The 19,941-nt window shown below is 33.1% G+C and overlaps 1 protein-coding gene across 6 annotated transcripts; it reads right to left on the bottom strand.

Annotated features, from left to right (window-relative positions):
* Positions 1-1,849: 1,849 nt before the first annotated feature.
* Positions 1,850-15,967, bottom strand: LOC147398826 (Transducin/WD40 repeat-like superfamily protein). 6 transcript variants are annotated; one of them, XM_086448148.1, is made up of 19 exons: positions 15,809-15,967; positions 15,477-15,704; positions 11,004-11,098; positions 9,432-9,493; positions 8,619-8,780; positions 8,345-8,445; positions 7,978-8,084; positions 7,724-7,759; positions 7,495-7,580; positions 5,764-5,831; positions 5,575-5,685; positions 5,351-5,476; positions 4,037-4,180; positions 3,431-3,539; positions 3,208-3,344; positions 3,073-3,108; positions 2,893-2,986; positions 2,679-2,720; positions 1,850-2,208 (listed from the first exon to the last, which is right to left on the bottom strand). In XM_086448148.1, exons 5-17 carry the CDS (start codon positions 8,776-8,778, stop codon positions 2,894-2,896), a joined length of 1,314 nt encoding a protein of 437 aa, XP_086304274.1. In that variant the 5' UTR covers positions 8,779-8,780; positions 9,432-9,493; positions 11,004-11,098; positions 15,477-15,704; positions 15,809-15,967; the 3' UTR covers positions 1,850-2,208; positions 2,679-2,720; position 2,893. The 6 variants fall into 6 exon arrangements, with proteins under 6 accessions (XP_086304274.1, XP_086304273.1, XP_086304276.1 ...); XM_086448147.1 differs by lacking the exon at positions 9,432-9,493; XM_086448150.1 differs by lacking the exon at positions 9,432-9,493 and having other exon boundaries at positions 1,850-2,156.
* Positions 15,968-19,941: the final 3,974 nt, after the last annotated feature.

Genomic DNA, 19,941 nt, shown 5'->3' with positions numbered 1-19,941 from the left:
TTATCATTTATTTTTTACATTATACATGATTGAAGGTTTTTCTTTATTTTAAAATTAACACATATCATATAAGGTTCTTCAAATTTCATACAAAACTAAATATTGGAGTTTAAAATGGGTTGTTTCTTCTTAAATTTATTACTTGTGAAAGAGATGAATTTTAAATTTTAGAAATAAAAGTCATTAAACCATCTTTTCAGTGGAATAAATTATTATTAAGTTGATACTTTGTAAATAATATATTATTTTTTAGAAAGAATTTTTTTTCCCATTCGATTCTTGAGAATCAGAATTGACGGGAACTCTTGATTTTTGGTGGCTCTGGTTCCACTTACTTTAAAATCAGAATCGAAATCGAAACCAACAAGAATCATAATCAAAAAAAATATAGTGCTTGTGATTCTAATTTTCATAGGAACCAAGTCGAAACCAACCCATGGACACTCTTAGAAAAAGAAATAAAATTTAAATTGTTTCTCCTGAGATTAAATCTGAACCCCCCTACTTACATTGGAGATAAACATTGGGATGATAATGTTTGTGTATTATAATATAGATTCAATGTTAGAGAATTAAATATGAAACATTGTAATAAGGTGTATTGCGACACACTGAAGCATATTTATGAAGATTTAGATCGATTCAAGATTATGATTGAATTAAATAAATTTAGATAGGATTAGATCAACTTAAGATTAAGATAGGATTAGATCAATTTAAGATTAATAAGATGGCATTAAATGGATTTAGATAGGATTAGAGCAACTTAAAATTAAGATAAGATTAGATAAGATAGAGTTTATTTTAGCCAGGATGTGTTACAATTTTCTATATGGGATATGGTGACTAATTTAGTTAAATCTCAAATCTTACTAATGGTCATTAGGCCCACACAGTGTGCAACAGATTTAAATAATAAATAAAAAAAAAAAAAAAAAAAATTGGCTTGATCTAAGACTTTAAAAATAGACAGCCAATGAACTCTTAAATTTCAAATTCAAATACAATGGTGAAAAATTATCTTCGTTGAAATTCTAAAAAATTTGTATTCTACATCACTGTAAAATCCGATTATGCTCTTTGATGCCAACTGTTCACTAAGAATCCGATGTTTCAAACTGATTACATGCCCCTTGAACTCAGTCTTCTGTTATAGAATGATGGAAGTGACGTGAGTGCCCTAGTCTTCAAGTTATAGCCAAAAATTCCTTGATTTCTTGCCTAGATTTTTTTTCAATTATTTTTTTTTACCTTGAGAGGACAGGAAGGAGCAAAGCTACAAACCAAAAATCAATCTCCCCCTTTAAAAACCCAAGTCCCACCTAAAGGGGAAACCCACAAAGAAGACACCTCTAAACTATATAAACTGTTTACACCAAGAAAAGAGAAACAGTAAAGATTTTCTCACACACGCCACCATATGCCGTCGGACATTGCATGTACAAGAATCATAGATTCTTTTTCTCAGAATACACAACTGTACATATTTATAAAGATGCACAATTGTGTATCCCAAGAGGGAAAGTCTATAATTCTAACCCATGCCATGTCGGGGGCGTAAATAAATAGACTCAAAGAAAACCAATAATATCAATCAAACACATCATGAGTAGAATGCTCTTTCCCCTCGAAGATTCACCCATTCCTCTCCTTTCACAAGATCCTCTCTCTAACAATTATGCCTTGAGGGATGAGGGCATTTAGATAACTTAGCAAGTCTATAAGAGGAGGAAGGCCGAGGTCAAGGGTAGATCATCAGCTTAAAAAAGCACATGGCATCTCAGACATTCACCAAAACGTGGAGGGGTGTGGCTTAATCACCCTTAAATAATTGCAAAATCCACCCACATTTATCATAATCAATCATATTAAACAAATCATCAAATCAAAATTTAAAAATTTACTACAAAATTTTGGCTTTAATCTTTTCTGCATCTGTTTAGTTTTTCTCTGTGAGAGGCACTTCATGGAGAAGAAAAAACATTGTCGTACAAAATTTGATGGAAATGAAAGCCCTTCCAATCACATAAGATCCATCTCAGTTCATTTATAGATTTAGCATCTAACAAAAAAGTAATTGTGCACTTCCTCGACATCCATAAAAGGGCAGTATAGGCCTGACTTAAACATACATGCCGAAATCCAAATCCTCCCGCCTGCCTCATTTTAACGGAAGAATCAGATTTCTCTATAATGTCTTCTCAATATCTAGCAAAACAAAGAAAAAATAGACACTAAATGGTCACGGAAGATCTACTTTAATACGTAAGTACAGCAGGAAAAAAAAAATTAACAAAAAATAATGGTTTTGATCATTTATGTCAAGAAACAAACAATCAAATCTCTCCTATAACACATCGCGGAAGGGTCAAATGCAAAAAGAAACATACCATAGGAAAATCCTAAGCGTCCAACATATAGACAGTTTTTTACCCGAATTGTTGCTATAGAAGTTCAAGCTTTGGGTATTAATTGAATGGTTAAGATCATCCCAATTTGTACAATTTTCAAGCTATGACCGATCCAGGACGTGTCAAGCTGATTTAATGCCCATAATTTTTTTTTTTACCAAGTGAAAATTTATTGATAAGAGGACAAGGTGTCCTCAAAATTCAATGCCATTAATTATGCATGTGTGTCAAAAGAAATTATGATCTTAAAGGAAATGGAAGTTGTACCTGTTACAGACGTAAACATAAAGGGTCTAGCTCTCTCCTACTCTGCAAGTAGGTTGGAAATAGTGAGAAGAAATGGAAATGGTTTAAGAAGATTTCAGTAGATTGATTTAAAGAGAGAAGAGAGTATGATCTAAATATTTTTATTGGTGAAAGTAAAGACAAGTGAGACAGAGGCGAACATATGAAGTGAATCCAAAAGATGTTCTAAATCTACCTCACATGATAGAAATTTCAGAAGAAATGCAAAGCTTTGAGTCTGCTCCGCCACTAACCACAGAATCACCTTTCCACCAATCAGCACAGAGCACCTGCATTTTGACAAAGACCACTAAAATTAGTCAAATCCAATTTGTCCATGTGGGGCTCATTGTACAAAGAGAGGACAAGGAGATACTTTGTCTTTGTGTGAATCAATTACTGCCACAGGCCACTGCAACAAAAAAGCATTTTTGTTCAGACAGCAATCCCAAGGTGAAATGGATCAACATATATGATGAAATTGATAGCTTAGAGGTAGAAAAGACAATACCGCAGTCCTTAGATCCCACAACATGACCTTCCCATCATAAGACGCTGAAAGCAAATGAAACCACGATTGCTCATGCCACTTGCAAGCAGAAATCCAAGAGGCATGAGATGAGAACTTAAATATAGGAGCCAAAGTTCCTATAAAAAACACGCAATCTTTAGTGACATGTTGATGAAATATATCGATAAATACTTGGTTATATTGTTTCACTTAGCCAATTCACCTGGTTTGCGAGGATCCCATATCCTCAGGACGGTATCAGAACCACCAGCGGCGATTAGTGCATTGCCTTCACCTCCAACATCAAGGCATTTGAGAACTTTCCCCGAGAACTATATGTTAAAGATGTTAAACATCAAAACCGAAGTAAATTATTGCTAATATAAAAACAAATAAACTGCAAGTAAAATATTAACACCTTAACCGAAGCTAAAATGAGGTGCAACATGAAAGTTCATGTTTCTTTCTCCATCGACTCGCCCCACAACACCTAATATAGGTGGTTCCTAAAATTGAATTGTTGGGCTTCCTAGCCCAACATATCTGTTTAAGGGGCTCCCCTTCTTGGACCATCCACCGAGTGAATGGTTAGGTTAAGCTTGGATTTTATTTTTTATTTTGATAGCTTAGGTTAAGCTCAGATAAGGGTCACTCCCATTTGACAGTAACCCATTTAGTTGCAAGATCTTTTAGTACAGTATCCACACCAAAGTCTTTTCTAGGGATAGACAGCATCTCAGTTTTCCCCATACTATTTATTCTAGTTTTATGTCAAGAACAGACCTTTTAATGGAACGATGAGGCCCAATATAAAATTATCAAGACATACCATGTTCAAGGAATCTTTGCCTGTTTCAATGTCCCATCGTCTGATGGAATGATCCCATGATGCCGAATAAATAGATTCCTGTTGTGGCCAGACAACAGAAGACACACACTGTGTATGCCCCGTTAATGAAGCTATAGGTTCCGCCTGCCATACGAAGTTACAATTGAACAAAAAATAAATAGCTTATGCTGGTAGAAACATAAAATAAACTAACATAAGAAAGTGAAAGAAGGAAGCTTGGTTAGAAAATATAATAAAATTGACGGAACTTAACATCAAATAGATGTAGTATAAATACATTAGGGTCCATCCATATGCTACAAAAATCATCTGGAAAAATTTGCTCTTCTCTGCTTATCTTCAGCATTTTGCTCAGAAATATATTTTCCTTCGGAAACCAATTTTCCTGTGATAGCAGGTAAATATTTTCTCATACGCTACTGAGGAAAAAAATTGAGTTCAACTCTCCCAGATAATCCCCACCCACTGCAATTAGTTTTGTACCAAAAACCTGATTTTCATGCACAATTAAATGCAGGCAATCCATTTTCTACGAGAAATTGTTTGTTCTACAAAACATTTTCCCAAACTATCTTCTAGTGAAAATGTTTTCTCAGAATGAATATAAGATAAATATGATCTATCAAAAATATATAATATACAATATTCTACATAAGATAAATATGATGATATGGCGTCCACTGGTAGTTGTATGCCTTCGGTGAGATCTTCTACAAATAAATTTATTGAATCTGTCATTGTATGAGAGTAATTCCAAAAGGATCCACACTGAGAAGTGGATTAACAAGCCAATTGCATGGGATTTGAATATCAGGAATTAAACTTTGACCATTGGTCAGCCAAAAACATCTTGCCTACCCCAAAGAATACAAAAAAAAAAAAACCCAAGATAATAAGTATGAAACAATTCCATTTAAGTGATTCAAGTTTTTCTTCTTGTGGCATCAAAGTTGTTTCTTGAGATGGTACTTGAGATGAATATTGGTATCCTCAGCTCTAATAAGTATAAATCTAGAAAATATGGTTGTAGGGTTAAGGCTACTCAGTTTATCAGGAAGGCATCTAGAAATACGCATGGGGTGATGCAATACATTTTATCAATGAGATTCTGGATAGATCAAAGATCATAGGACTTTATTCAAATAAGTTTCCTTACAATCAAATTTCATAATTACTAATTAGCTAACAAGGGAGACATTAGAAAATTAACAACTGCAAGCACCAACTTTTTTTTCTTGTTGGGTAAACGCTAACTTATTGATCATTATTTCAGGTTAAATAAAAGATTGATACCTCTGTCTGGAATTCTTCAGCATCAACATCCACTGTTCTCTTCTTTATGGACACTAAACCATCTTCGGAATCAGACTCATTTGTTCGCCACAAATTGATTGTACAGTCCCAAGAACCTGAACATACCTAAGCAAATGTAACAAAAAAACCCATGTGCTTAGGCTGTGTATTCAATCTTACGAATGATACTGACAACTACTCCAAGTGCAGGATATAGATCCTACCATATCTCCAGAAGGCTGTGCAGCAACACTTTTAACAGCTTTTTTATGCCCTCGCAGGATTTTATATGCTTTAATATTCAAGGGCTGACTTAAGTGCTCTTCTGCATCAAGCTTTCAGTAGGAAAAAGAGATTAACAAAGAGACATGAAATATCCATACTAAGTAAGGCTAGTAACTTGTTTCCTTTACCTTCCACAGCCTCAACGTTTGATCCTCAGAAGCAGTAGCTATACGTAAGTTGGTCCCCCTCTCAGTACCTGCAGCGATAAACACTTCCAAATCAATGAAAAATGAAATGATGAGGATTGCTTATATGCATACTCATATGCATATATTAGATCAGTATATGTATATATTTATGTATGTATCCAACAATGCGGAAAAATGCATCCACTTGTAGACATATTACTGAACAAAAGCAGAAAAGCAACCGACTATCAAGACCACTTCACTACAGAGAAATTTATTATGTTCCATAGGATCACTGATGCAAAAGGATCAGACAACAGATAAAGAAAAAAGAAGAAATAATGATCTAATCTTGATTAGAATGGTGATTGTGGGGGCGTTTCCAACAACAGTCCTTTATATTATATTAAGGGTGTTCAAAGAAAACCTAATCCCAGGGCCAATCCTAACCAATGGATTGCCTAATTAAATCCCACTCATTAATTTATCTAAGACTCCTAAACCACAAACCCACTTGAGATCTGTCAGAACCCTTTTACAACTACTTCATTATAACCCTCAAAACCTTCAAATGGGGAGCACCAGATCTCCCCTGAAATAAGATACAAAATAACAAATTATAAATAAATAAAGGATTTTAAGAAAACCCTAATCCCGACGCCAATCCTAACTAATGTATTGCCTCATTAAATCTGACCCCTCTATTTGTCTAAATTGGACTCTTCAACTGAGCATTAATGTATGTTTGTGTCGGAACCCTTTATGACAAAGATTAATTCATTAAAATCCTCAAATGGGAAGCTAACATATCTACTGTTAAGAGAGATGAAACTGTAAATAATAACTTACTGTGTGTTTTCATAGAAAACTCTACTCCGAGGGCCAATCCTAACCAAAGGATTGCCCAAATCCCAACCCTATCTATGCAGATAAGATAAAAAAATATTTAAAAAATCATGATTGAAACTATCGGAATGTATCGGCTGTAACGTATATGTACCAGTCCGAGACTGACACAAAACACTCTAATACATGGAAGGTTTTGGAATGTTTCAGTCAAAACAGTATTGGTTGTTCTCTTGATTCAAAACATTGCCTCGGGATGAGATTTTAAACCTTGAGAAAAGTAACCTAGAAACGTAAAACCCAACATATGCCAAATCTTGAAATGAAAACCTGATTCAAATTGCATAAAGGCCAGATCTTTTTCGTATTCGGGCATTTCAAGATCTAATAAGAATATTTAAAGTTGGTCCCTCACTATCGATTAGGTCAGATCAACTAATGAACCAAATTAAACCCCTTATTGGGGATTTGGGTTTTTCAAATCCTTTTGACAATCTCACACCGTGAAAATTATAGCATATTTTTTTTCTAAAAAGTTTGGTAGCATAGTCGGTTCTTTCCACATGAGGGTGACACATTCAAGACACTTGATTTTGGGGGAGATGAAATGAGTAGTTTATGTATATGAATATGACTTGGCTCAATATTTGCCAAGACCACAAATTTGATGGTAAGTCAACCAAGTAATTTTCTACAATATCAAAATCAGCCCTTGTAATATTTCAACTTATGAAGCCTCTTTATATAGAAGAGACAATCAACTTGCAGAATTTTATTTTCTCTTTTACTTCTGTGCAAGTTTGCCCTTTATCAAAGGAAAAGAAAAAAAAAATTTACATCAAATAACCAATGAATTAAATTGATATAAAATCCTATCATATACACCTTTTGGATTGATGATGCTGACAGAAGTAATCGCATTATTGTGACCCTCCAATATATGAGTGCACACTCCACCAGCTTTCCATATCCTAGCAAAGGTACAAGTTGGAACACATGATGACAATCTTCAAATTTACTGAGTTCTTATGAAGAATGTACCAAGAAAAGAAACACTATGAAGATCAAACAGATTCAAACAATAGAATGTATAAACACTTGCTGTAAAATTCACCTTCCAAAACTGTCATAACATCCTGTCAATATGAACCTGTTGGAGGACATATGTTAGAGTGACATTTTCAAATTCAAGAAAAGCATATATCACTAGAAATTAAAAGAAACGAAATATGTGCATTACCCATGCATTTTAATTAAAAGAAAAGGAGTTAATGCATCAAAGTAGGCAAAAATGCAACAAAATCTGATATATGGAATAAAAAGTAACCAATATGATGTCACAATGTTTTAATGACTCATGTGCATTACCCACGATTAGCACCACTGATTGCACTGATCCAATCATCATGTAAACAAGGCTCTTCCTGTTTTCGTGGGGCTACAGCCTTTATGTATTCGATTTCAAGTACTTTCTCCTGTATCATGCAACAGATTCTAAGTAGGAATCACACGAAAAACAAAATAGAGAATGTATAATGGGGATAGAAAAATGTCTTCGTTACACCAATTCAAGACTCAACCCATAAACCCATAAAACAATTCGGTGGGTACCCAAAGAAACAACAACCACTACAAGAAATTGAATTTTTCTCAACTATTAGCTCTCAACAGCTTAAAACACATAAAATTTGAATTCAACAGTAGCACAGAACAGCCAAATAGGGACGAAAGGTACCGCAGAAATGCCCTTGGCCAGAAGAAATTGTTCAAGTGACATCCGAATCAGCTCACCATCGATGATGAAATCAAAAGGTTGCGGTTCCAAATCAGAATTTCCTGATGAAATCAGCATTCATCAATTAACAAACATGAGAATAGAAGAAGATTTAAAGAAATGGGATAAAGGAAGTACCTTTTTCAATAAATTAGATGCACATTTTGAAACAATTACCGTCAGAAATCAAATAAATCAGAAATGAAACAAGAGATTTAGATAATAAGTGGTTTACCAGCTAAGAGAAGGTTATTGACGACTGCAGAGAGACCCATTCTAGTAAGGTTGGAGGGAACTGCAATGGATGTTTTGGGAGCTTTCAGAGGAGGCTTCAGTTTAGTGACGAAGCGGACCTGGACTCTCTTAGACACCTCTACATCCCCATCAAAGTCCATCGCTGTAGGAGAGAAAAAAAAAACGTAAAATTCATAAGGGCTAGGGACACAAATCCATTGCCCAACTTATTCAACCATTGAAGAGGCCTAAAATTAGGGTCTTGGCTAGAAAAATCCTTGATACTATAAACTTTTCTAAAATCTCAAGCAAGGTTTAAAGTTCTCCATCACACACACGTGTGGATACACAAGCTAGAAGTACTTAGAACTAAAGTACTGTTAGAAGTACTTATTGAAGTACTATTGTGTTTAGATGCAGATTCTAAGAAGTACTCTCAGAAGTACTTTTGATAGAGTTTTGTGTTTGGGAACTATTCTGGATTATTTAAAATGACCAGAATGCCCTTTTATGTAAGGGTTACTATTTTTAACATTATAACTCAACAAATTATACTCCAAAAAAGTAACAGGACCTGTTTTTATTCAATAAAAATATTATAATATCATTTTATACTCATTATATACTTCTTTTGTTTTAAAAAAAAAAATCGACAAAACCTCCCCTAAATATTGGACATATGAAAAATAAAACATGACTACTATCATATGATAAAACTTGTATCATCATACATAAAACTACTTCCTAAAAATGACAATATAGGTCCTTTCAACAATTAACATGGATCCGAGGCATCTCCATGGTCAATACTTACCAAAGTCCACCAAAACTTTAGCCTATTTTGATATTTTTGGCCATATGAATTCTAGATCGAGGCTAGCTTCATCAACAGGTCATTGGTTTAAGAATCATGCAAAACAATCAACAGCTTAGATTTCTGAAATAACTGTACCAAAAAAAGTTCATTTCACAACAAAGAAGAAGAGAGTTGAATTCAAGTCCATAAAAAATGCCATAGAGTAAAACTCCAGAATTTTTTGGAGCTGATTTGTTATGAAAGTAATTCAAAGAGAATACATGCATATTGTCTCTTTAAATTGTTTTCAAAGAATGAACATATCCAACTGAAAAATCCAAGGTTCAATCCAGTAACAAAAAGAATAGAATTCTCTATAGTGACTTAGTTATGAAATCTAATCAAAGGTTTTAAAGAAGAAAAAAAAACAACAATTTCTATAACACCCACAAATAATCAACACACGTAAAAGAACATCATATAAAAAAAAATCCAAGATCAAAAGCATATCAGGTCCAAAAATTTCTACAATCACCACAAGTAAACCACATGCATAAAAGAACACTGCAATCCTGTAAAGTAAACCATGTATGTTTTGGAAAAAAAACCAATTATCATATAAAATGGATAACAGAGAGTTAAGGCAAGAAAAAAAAAAGTTAATTAAGGTTACAAGAACAACAGAGCTTTTGATGTCTGTTTATTAGACGTTTTACACTACAAACCAAAGCCGTTCGATTGGGCGCAATCCAACGGACGAAATTACTTCAAAATCAAAAAACCGTGTTTACTTAATAACTTTACAAAATTGTGAAGACCTCCCAATGCGACCTCTTGCAACTCGACCTCTCTCTCTCTCTCTCTCTCTCTCTCTCTCTCTCTCTCTCTCTCTCTCTCAGACATTCTCCATCTCCCACGCGCTGAACTCTAACATTTTTTAGGGCCTCACGATTGAACCCTAATCACCCAAATCCAATCAAAGAAGCACGTATTACAGAGCCATTGGAAATCTTGGTAAATCACTCGCTTTCACTTTGTTTAGTAGAGTTGTTTTTTAATTAATTTGATTATGATTTTATTTTTAATAATCTGATTTTTATTCAATTTTTTTACACGAATTTGTAACTCATGTAGAGATCATTTGAAGGCATTTTTGGATAATACAAACAATAAAATTCACGTTGCATTTTTGGTCCATTTTACACTAGTTGAGTTACCAATAGCAAATTTTCTTTAACACTAGTTGTGAAACAATGGCATGCCCAATGGCTGAGAGGATGGCCTACTAGATGGCCTGCCCAATACCCTGCCCAATGGCCTGTTGGATGGCCTACCCAATGACTTGTTGGATGGCCTACCCAATGGCCTGTCAGATGATCTGCCTAGTTTATTAGCTCCTTAACCTAAACCGACACCCTTGAACCTATGATTTACTCTAATAAAAAGCCCTAAACACTTAAATTAATCACTCCAAATAGAAACCCAATTATACTATCTCAGAATCCTTGTATAATAGATAATAGCTTATCCTTATAAGAAGATAAAAAACTAAACCAAACCAAAAAACCAAGGATGATCCAAAAAGCTAACCTGTACTGCTCCTTCGGGGATACTTTCAACAAGAAGTTGAGATGTAGGGGATTCCTTGAACTTCAAGTAATTGTACACGACAACAACACAAAGAGCTGTAAAAAAAAGTTTAAACGTACACATGAACTATTAAGAATGGTACAAAGGTGTGGTTTTACAAAGAAATTCAGCACAAAGAGAAGTACCAATTGCATAACTGATAATATTCAATCCTGGCTAAAAGATAACTAAGACTTCTCAACACATGGGTTCACAATTACAAAAGTAATTTTATATAGTACCACATACCCAAAGGCATGACCTAGAATTATTTTCGGTTTGCACACTAAACACCATGTAGAACTTCAACTTATTCAGCTTACCTAGCAATGTCAATAGTTTAGCGGTCAGCAAGTAGGATATTTGCGCCACATATATAGGTTCCTACAATCAAGGCTACCTTCAGTTTTTTTTTTTTTTTTTGAGTGGATAATTGTAAAGCATTGAAAGCCTGCAACATTCTAAAAGCGGGTATCAATAATATCCCTCAATGTTCCAAAGGTATCTCTAGCACCATTGTCCTATATTCGCTCCATTCTACAGTTTATTGAACCCATTTTGCAATTCTTCAACAATCAATGGTACTTTAAAAGAGCCAATGACACTTTCTTGTTTTTTGGAAAAAAAAAATTAACCAAGTATTTTACATAGAGGGCGCCATCAAGTATTTTGTATTACATCAGACATACTTGAACCACTCTCTATCAAAATTGTTTTGGGGATCTATTATGCATATAGCCACTTCTTGCTACTCAAAACAAAAGAACCCATAGATGAATAAGTTCCATTTTATTACCTTCCACAAATCATAAAGCTTTTTGAAACTCTCCTTCTACAAAGTCTAAAACTTTGTACAAAATGCCATATATTTTCAGAAGCCAACGGTATTATATCACACAAATAAACATAAAAACAATAGACATACAAGCAAATCAATGGGGAGCACATTCGGATACTATTATTTTACATGAAAATTCCTCATTCCAGCCCCTCCATTCCAGATATCATACCCAGATAATCTTCAATACAAACCAGATATCATAATCCTCTACATAACCCATTGTTATGTGTCGGTTTGGTCTATAATTAATTGTTATTAATTTTCATTCTCTTTGAAGAACAGAATTGTAAACTATTTGATTACTTACACTATCTCAACCTACAATTTTTCACATATAATCCATAAAAATACAATTAAAAAAAAATGATCATAGTTAATAAGAACAAATCTACACTAAAAACTGAACCCATTTCACAATTTCAACATATTTACTCAATTTCAAATGAAACTCATCTGTTTTTTTTTTTCAAAAAAACCAGAAGAATGAGAGAGAGAGAGAGACGACACCTCACGTCGTCTCCTACTCAAGGTCGTCTCGAGGTCTTCTCCTACTTGGGTTCGCCTCCTTCGTTCCACATCGCGTCTCTAGGGTTTCTAAATCAAATTAAATTTGTTTGTTTACTTGGGGTGTAAGTAGTAACAGTTGGTCTACCAACATTACTTTTTTTGGAAATTTTGAAAATAATGAGAAGAAGCTTAGAATGTAAAATTTCTTTCTCTTTCTCGTCCCTCCTTGTTTCTCTATTTTTACGTTGTGTTTGGATTGAGGGAAGGGAAGGGAAGAGAAACTCAATGAGGGAAGGGAAGGGAAGGGAAGGGAAGGGAAGACTAGTTTCTCTTCACCCTGTTTGGATTGAAAGAGAAGAGAAGAGAAACAATCAAGTTTCTCCTGTTTGGTTAGGATTCATAAGAGAAGAGAAGAGAAATTATTCTTGTTAATTGACTATTATACCCTTCATAGTCTAAAGAACAAAGTTCTATTTGTACAATAATACAAAATATAAACACCTAAACTCATTTATAAAGAATATGATAAAGATTTATCTTTCAACCAAATATCATACTAAGAAATTATTTTTAGTCCAAATGACTATTATACCCTTCATAGTCTACAAATAACCATTGCACTTAAAATTAATATTAAATTTCTATATTCAGGAAAAATTACTTAAGGGACCCTCGCAGAAGGATTTTTTTTAATGTCGAACTCACTACTATTTATTGACAAGTTCACTTTTTGTTTACTGGAGAACTTGATGCTTTTTTAATTACTATCAAGTTCATCATTTTTTTCAAATAAAAAGTTGTGAACTTGACATTGATAAAACCCACCCATTTCCAATTTTCGAGTTTTTTCGACTAAAGAACCAAACCAGCCCTAATTTACCTCTTGAGGAGAAGAAAGCAATAAAAAGTCGACTATGGCATTATTGTTGTAGCAATCATCGATGCCAATGTCACTCTCACCGATCTCCCTCACATCCTCTACAACCTTCAATTCAATGCAACCGTAAATGTTAATGCAGTTGGATTGAAGGGTGTGATTATCAATGTCAAATCTCTTATATGGGGAGAGCTTAAAGATGTGGGATCAATTGGAGAAGTGTTTGATGTTATCTTAGGTTCTGATGTTGTTTACTACGATTACTTCTTCGAATCTCTTCTTAGTACACTTCGATTGTTCTTAAATGGAGACAATGATGTCATGTTCTTGATGGCTCATCTGAAGAAGTGTTTTGATTCCATTTACTTCAAAAAGGCGAGGAAGATGTTTGAAGTTCAGAAGATTCACTCGGATCCTCTATAAAAATTATTGAACCATGCAACTGAAAAAAAAAGTGCATTAAATGGTTTGGCCAACACAAGGGGTGCTGTATTTTTAATTGAGAATTGTAACTAGAAAAACTCTTTTCTTCGGATTTTAATGTTCGGGGCTGAAACAAATTGAAGAAATCACATTAGTTTCCTCAAGATAAAAACAAATTCAATCGTGCAACATAGTTTAAAAAAAAAAAATTATTTTTAGAAGTATTCACAATTTTGGATCATCGGCTCTTACAAAACACATGGTGGTATAGAAGTGAAACTGAACCAAATGGAACTTGTGTCACATAAGGAAAAGAAAGTATCTTCTTGTTAATATATATAAACTATTCTAATATAGGACAATTGGGTTACTTGAAGCATCACAATGTCACCACTTACAACCTCTATATAGTATTTTAATGAGTAGTAAGATAGCCGCAATACTCTCCCAAGCAATAAAAGAGACACAATATGAGATTCCATCCTACTTTCAGAAATCAAGATATTAGCTACCATAGGGAATTTTTACAAGAGGGAGGAAAAGCACAGTATGCTTAATTAGATTCTGTTATTAACCATTAGATACAGTGGTCTCCACTATATTTCCCGACAAACAAATAGGGTGTGTAAGCAACACCCCACCCTTACTTTTGAAATAATTAACTTTGGTCTAGTATTTTATTTTTTTTTGCATTGATTTGGTTTTAGGAATCTATACATGACAAGCGAGGGCTATATAAATATAAACTATAGTGACTTTCATGACTAAATCTGAGACCCAAAACTTTATGTTACCTCACCATCTTATCAATGAAATTGAATCTAAATCTTTCAATATTAAGAATCATCTCAATAAAGTGAAGTTGCACCATTTCAAATTTTAGTGAACGTATCCTAGTATTGAATTTAACAAAATTACGGTTCCGGCAACCAGTTAAGGATCCAATATAAGGAATCCTAAATCATTCTACATCGATAAAGTCTACTAAACTTCATCTTATTTTATTGAGTAAAGGATACTCAGTTACAAACATAGATAGTACACAAATGAAAGCTATGGGGCATGGAGAAAATATATTAAAACTCGAGAGAGAATGAAAAAAACCTTCTGCTACAACTTAATGGAAACTGTAAAAACACAGCATTGGATCAATCCATGACACCCAAAAGGAATTCTATTTGAAAATACATCTCAAGGAGAATCCAGTTGCCTCAATCATTAGAAATGGTGAATTTTCAGGTTTTGCATCCAAAGAACCCTTTTGCACCAACATTACATTTTAATTATCGGTACTTTGAAAGTAATGCTCCTAAAGGTACTCCGAATGCAAGTTAGTTCAGCCCACTATCTTATAACTTTTGGCCCAGCTCCAAAACTCCTTAATGATTGATCGTCCATTAGTGAACAATACCACTTAAGAGCATGTTGGTTAATTTCCTGATACTATGTTCGTGATAGTTTCCATGTGATTTCTGGGTACTTATCTTATTTGGACTGTTTTGTGTTGCAGGGATCTCTACGCTTCGTACATTGTGGAAAGCTTGAGGCAGTAACTTTCCTTCGAGTCTACTAAGTAAATGGCTATAAACTCGTAACTATCACAGTTTTTTTTTTTAATTTCCTCTGTTTTTTGTCAACAAATTAAAAGTCCCAATTATGTGTTATGTACGTACTCCTCCTTCGCTTTATCAACACTCCAATTAACAGAAACAAAAGCTAAAAAGAGAATAGGAGACTAAACATAAAATAGGACACATTACATCAGAGAACAAAGTGGGGAACTTACAGTAGGATTCAGTGGTTCCTCCTCTGGCTTCTCTCTGAATTCAAGAACTTGATTTTCAGAATTTACTTTTAGAAACCTGAAACATGGATCTCGATTCTCTGTAGCAGAAACAGCAGCAACCGTGATATCTGCTCCACTATAGAGATGGTGACCAGGAAGGACTAGAAACTCAATTACGGGATGCTCTTCCAACACCCATAAGCATCTTCTGACAGCATCTGCAGTCCCCTGAAAATATAAACAAAACCCATATATCCAATAAGGTAAAGAATCAGAACTTCAAAATCTCTAGAAGAAAATCAGAAGAATGAGAGAGAGAGGTCGTCTCCTACTCGAGTTCGAGTTCGGCCTCCTTCGTTCTGTAATCTGTACACCTCTAGGGTTTCTGAAATCTATTTTATTACTTGGGGTGTAAGTAGTAATAAACGGCCTGTCAATAGCTATTTCTTTTGGAAATTTTAAATAAGAGTGAGGACAATTTTGGAATAGAAAATATGGTCTCTTCCCTGCTCTCCTCGTCTCTCCATTTTTGGGGGGAACAAAAATTTTGAGTTTTTCCCTTCTCTTCCCTCCATTTTGCTTTTCTTCCCTCCTCACTTAACAATCCAAACAGGAGAAAGGAAGAGAAAATAGCATATTTTCTCTTCCCTTCCCTTCCCTCAATCCAAACACGGTGTTAGAAAGAATCAAATTTAACATTTTTTACCCCTCTTCCCACCACTTTTCTTCTCTTCTCTCAATCTAAACTGATTGTTTTAACTCCCCGAATCAGAAGCACTTAGAAAAGGCAATCCACACATGTCCTTAGAATTTGTTTCCAATCAAATATATTCGGCTTAAATCAAAGATCTCAATGAAACAAAAAAATTTCTCTTCTTCACAAACTCTTAGTTCTCAATCGAAGGTGTTTGAATCATTGTCTGAAATTGTCATTTACATAATTATTTTCTTTTATTAATAACTTAATGCTACATACATTAATTTATGTAAATTTATAGTCCATTTTGGATAATTTTTCGATACTAATCTAATGATATCTTCGAATTTTTTGGAAACGACTTATACAAAAAACTCATATTTTGATTTGTTATTTGCACACTTAACAAGACATGTATCAATTTTTTTCGTTTGAAATCCAATCTCATATATTTATAATCTTAATTATATTTTTCACATGTTGTAAACGTATTCCCTTAAATCTTTCGACAAGATCAATTCTAATATTAACTTAAAATGCATCGAAATACCATAATTTATAACAATTATTTATATCGAGATGCGTAATAAATGTTTAAGACATTACATTTGTTAAAATAGAAAACCGTACTTACATGACAGTTAATGAGTAGTGTTGGCTACATTCATTATTTTAGATGTTCTTAACTAATAAAGAAAAAATCTTGGAAATCTTGTTCCTTATGATGTTGCATCCAATTCAATTTTAATCGACATTGATTATAGCTATTACTTAACCACAACAATAATAATTGGATGTAATAAAAAAACTAATAGTTCATGATCAAAATTTGTTAGTTGGAGCAAATGGAAATTAGATTTGTTGGATCCGAGCCTAGGGTAGAGTAGTCGGGCTCTAAGTTAAAAAAAAATGGGCAAGTTACGGGCTCATGAGCAAGATTTGCTTCACTAAGTATAAACTTGATGGTGTTCATCCATTGTCATATTACAAGCAAGCCATATGTATGTTTTTATTTCACAAAAACAATCTTGCTCAATTGTTTATTTCTCTCTTTCCTTTGATCTATGCTCATTTTACTTTTTATTATAAAAAATGATTTTGAGAAATTAACTAGTGTCGTTACAATGTATATGTACAATCTTACAACCTTAGTAGCATTTTGGGTTATATTATCAAAACTTGTCAAGTTGAGTACTAAGCTGAGTCTTTAATGATTATAGTTGTGTAAAATTTAATTAGTCTTTTTTATTATTTAAAAAAATAAATTAAATGATACATTATACTATAAAAAGTGTATCTATTAGCATCAACCTCCATAAAAAAAATACACATTTAGAGGTGAGGAGTGAGAATGAATTGCTTTAAGATGCATGTATAATCTTTATTCCACTAAAAATAAATGGTCTTCCAAATTATGATGAATCTACCTTCAAGATACAATAGTCTACTTTATTTAGAATTATATGTTGTCAAAAAATTTATGTTAACAATGAAGAGAAGTTGTCATATAAATTCTCATATACACAATTATCTCAATCATTAATCATGAAATAATATATTAGAATGTACTTGTGCATCAATATGGGGGGGGGGGGGGGGGGGAGAGAGAAAAAGAGAGGATAAGATATTTGATTTAGCAATTGGTTTGTCTTATATAAATGAATTTTCTTGAAAACATACTCATTCAGATAATATTTTGAAAAGTCTTTTATTGTGTCATTATTGTTGGAGATGCCTTTTAGAGTTAAGACCCATTGAAGCATACTTTGGTGGGAATCCTATGGAACTGAAAAGTCTTTTTAGCAATGTAGTATTCTTGGGAAATAGTAGTGACCGACGTTTGCCAGACGGGGTTGGTGCCTAACACCTTCCAATCCCGTAACTTGATCCCCGGACTTAGTTTTTTTTTGTAAATTAGTTGTTTTATCATTTTAGAATCGATGTTCAGTTCCTAAATCATAATAAGTAGGTGGTGACTCCCAAACCTCAAAAATCAAAAGGGGATCCGCGCACCCCGCGGATCGAGGGCGCTTTCAATATATGCACACAAATTATGAATATAACAAGTATAACATCTTTGATGCATTGTTGATAGGGCATATGAACAAAGTATCAATGTAAAAAGTACATGTAAATGTATATCTTGTAACTCTAATTATGTTCTTTTCTTTTCTTGCTAATCAAGGATTACAACTACAAAAAAATAGAAAGTAATTGAAACACATGCTAAACTTGTTAACAATAGAGACCTCATTAATGGCTTGTTAAGTTTGTTTTGAGTATTCAATGAAGTCTTCACGAGCATCAATTGCCACCAACGATATGCGTTATCAATGGGACATGATGACTTAGCACCCCCCTTTTATTATTGACGACAATTGATGCTTTGGGTAGCGGTGTTAATGGATATCTATTTAACCAGAATCGAACTAACATCAAAATTGAAACTCCAATTTTGATCCCCTTTTTATTGGAATCAATTAGAGTCAGGGGTACTTATGACCAATTTATTCTGTCTTATGACCATATTTATTCTGTATTTATATATATATATATATATATATATATATATATATATATATATATATTATATAAAGACCCACCCTCAATTTTTCAAATAAATTATAAATTGGAGATTAAAATGGGTTACTTCTTCTAAAAGTTATTACATGTAAAGTAGATGAATTTTAGTTTTTGAAAAAAAAAAATATTAACATGTATCTTTAATTGAAAATTGTAATTAAGTTGAAATTTTTGGTAAATAATATGTTAATAATTTAAAAGAAAAAAGTTTAATTTACAATGATTTGAAATATGTTTTTTTTTCTTATTTTATGCTTGAGAATTAGAATTGATGGGTAATCATATTTATTGGCAATTTTGGTTCATCTTATTTTAGAACTCAAACTGCAATCGACAATAATCAAAATTGAAAAAAAAATTATGGTTCTGGTTATTATTAACCTAAGTATGAAACACCTAAGACTTAAAATGGGTCGAACCCTGACCAAATATAGGTATATCATATTTAGATATGGTTCTGGTTCTTATTATATCAAATAATATCCGTATCATTTTGCTTTTACTTGATTCAAATCCGACTTGACCGAATTGCTTGATTCATATTAGGTCATGTCAGATACTTTTTTGTTGTTTAACATTATTTTTATTATATTTCTTTGTTAATTACTATATTATTTTATTTTACCATTATAATCATTTATTCTAAAAGAATTCATATCATATTAACCTAGAGGGCTAGATCTGTATTTGACCCAGACCCGACTTGGATCGATGGGCATCAAACTATATTCAACCCATTTTTTGTTCGAATCTACTTTGAGGGTCAAAACCAACTAAACTCGGATTTTAGATCACACGGATTTCAAATAAAATTCGACCCATTAAAATATTGTGAGATATTTCAAAACATTCTGAGATAAAATGATTTTGATATGATTTTATCTCATCAATTAAAAATACTCGATTACAAATTTTCAAAATGATATTCATACACATCTAAATCCAACTAGAAAAAATCACTATTAGAAATCCAAATGCTATCAGCTAGTTGATGTTCTTATCATTGAACTATATAATCATGAATATCAATTGCATGATGTATTATAATAAGTTATACTGTGATACACCAAATCATTATCTATGAGTATTAGGATAAGAATATATTTAATTAGATTAGATTTTCTTAAGATACAGTATTTAATTTCTAGATAATGATTCAGTATATCATAGTATACTTTATTACAG

The sequence above is a fragment of the Akebia trifoliata genome, chromosome 7 (assembly GCF_017979445.1).
Source record: "Akebia trifoliata isolate Shusen 1 chromosome 7, ASM1797944v1, whole genome shotgun sequence".
NCBI lineage: Eukaryota > Viridiplantae > Streptophyta > Magnoliopsida > Ranunculales > Lardizabalaceae > Akebia > Akebia trifoliata.
Note: the sequence above shows the minus strand (reverse complement) of the source record. Positions and strands in the feature narration are given on the sequence as shown.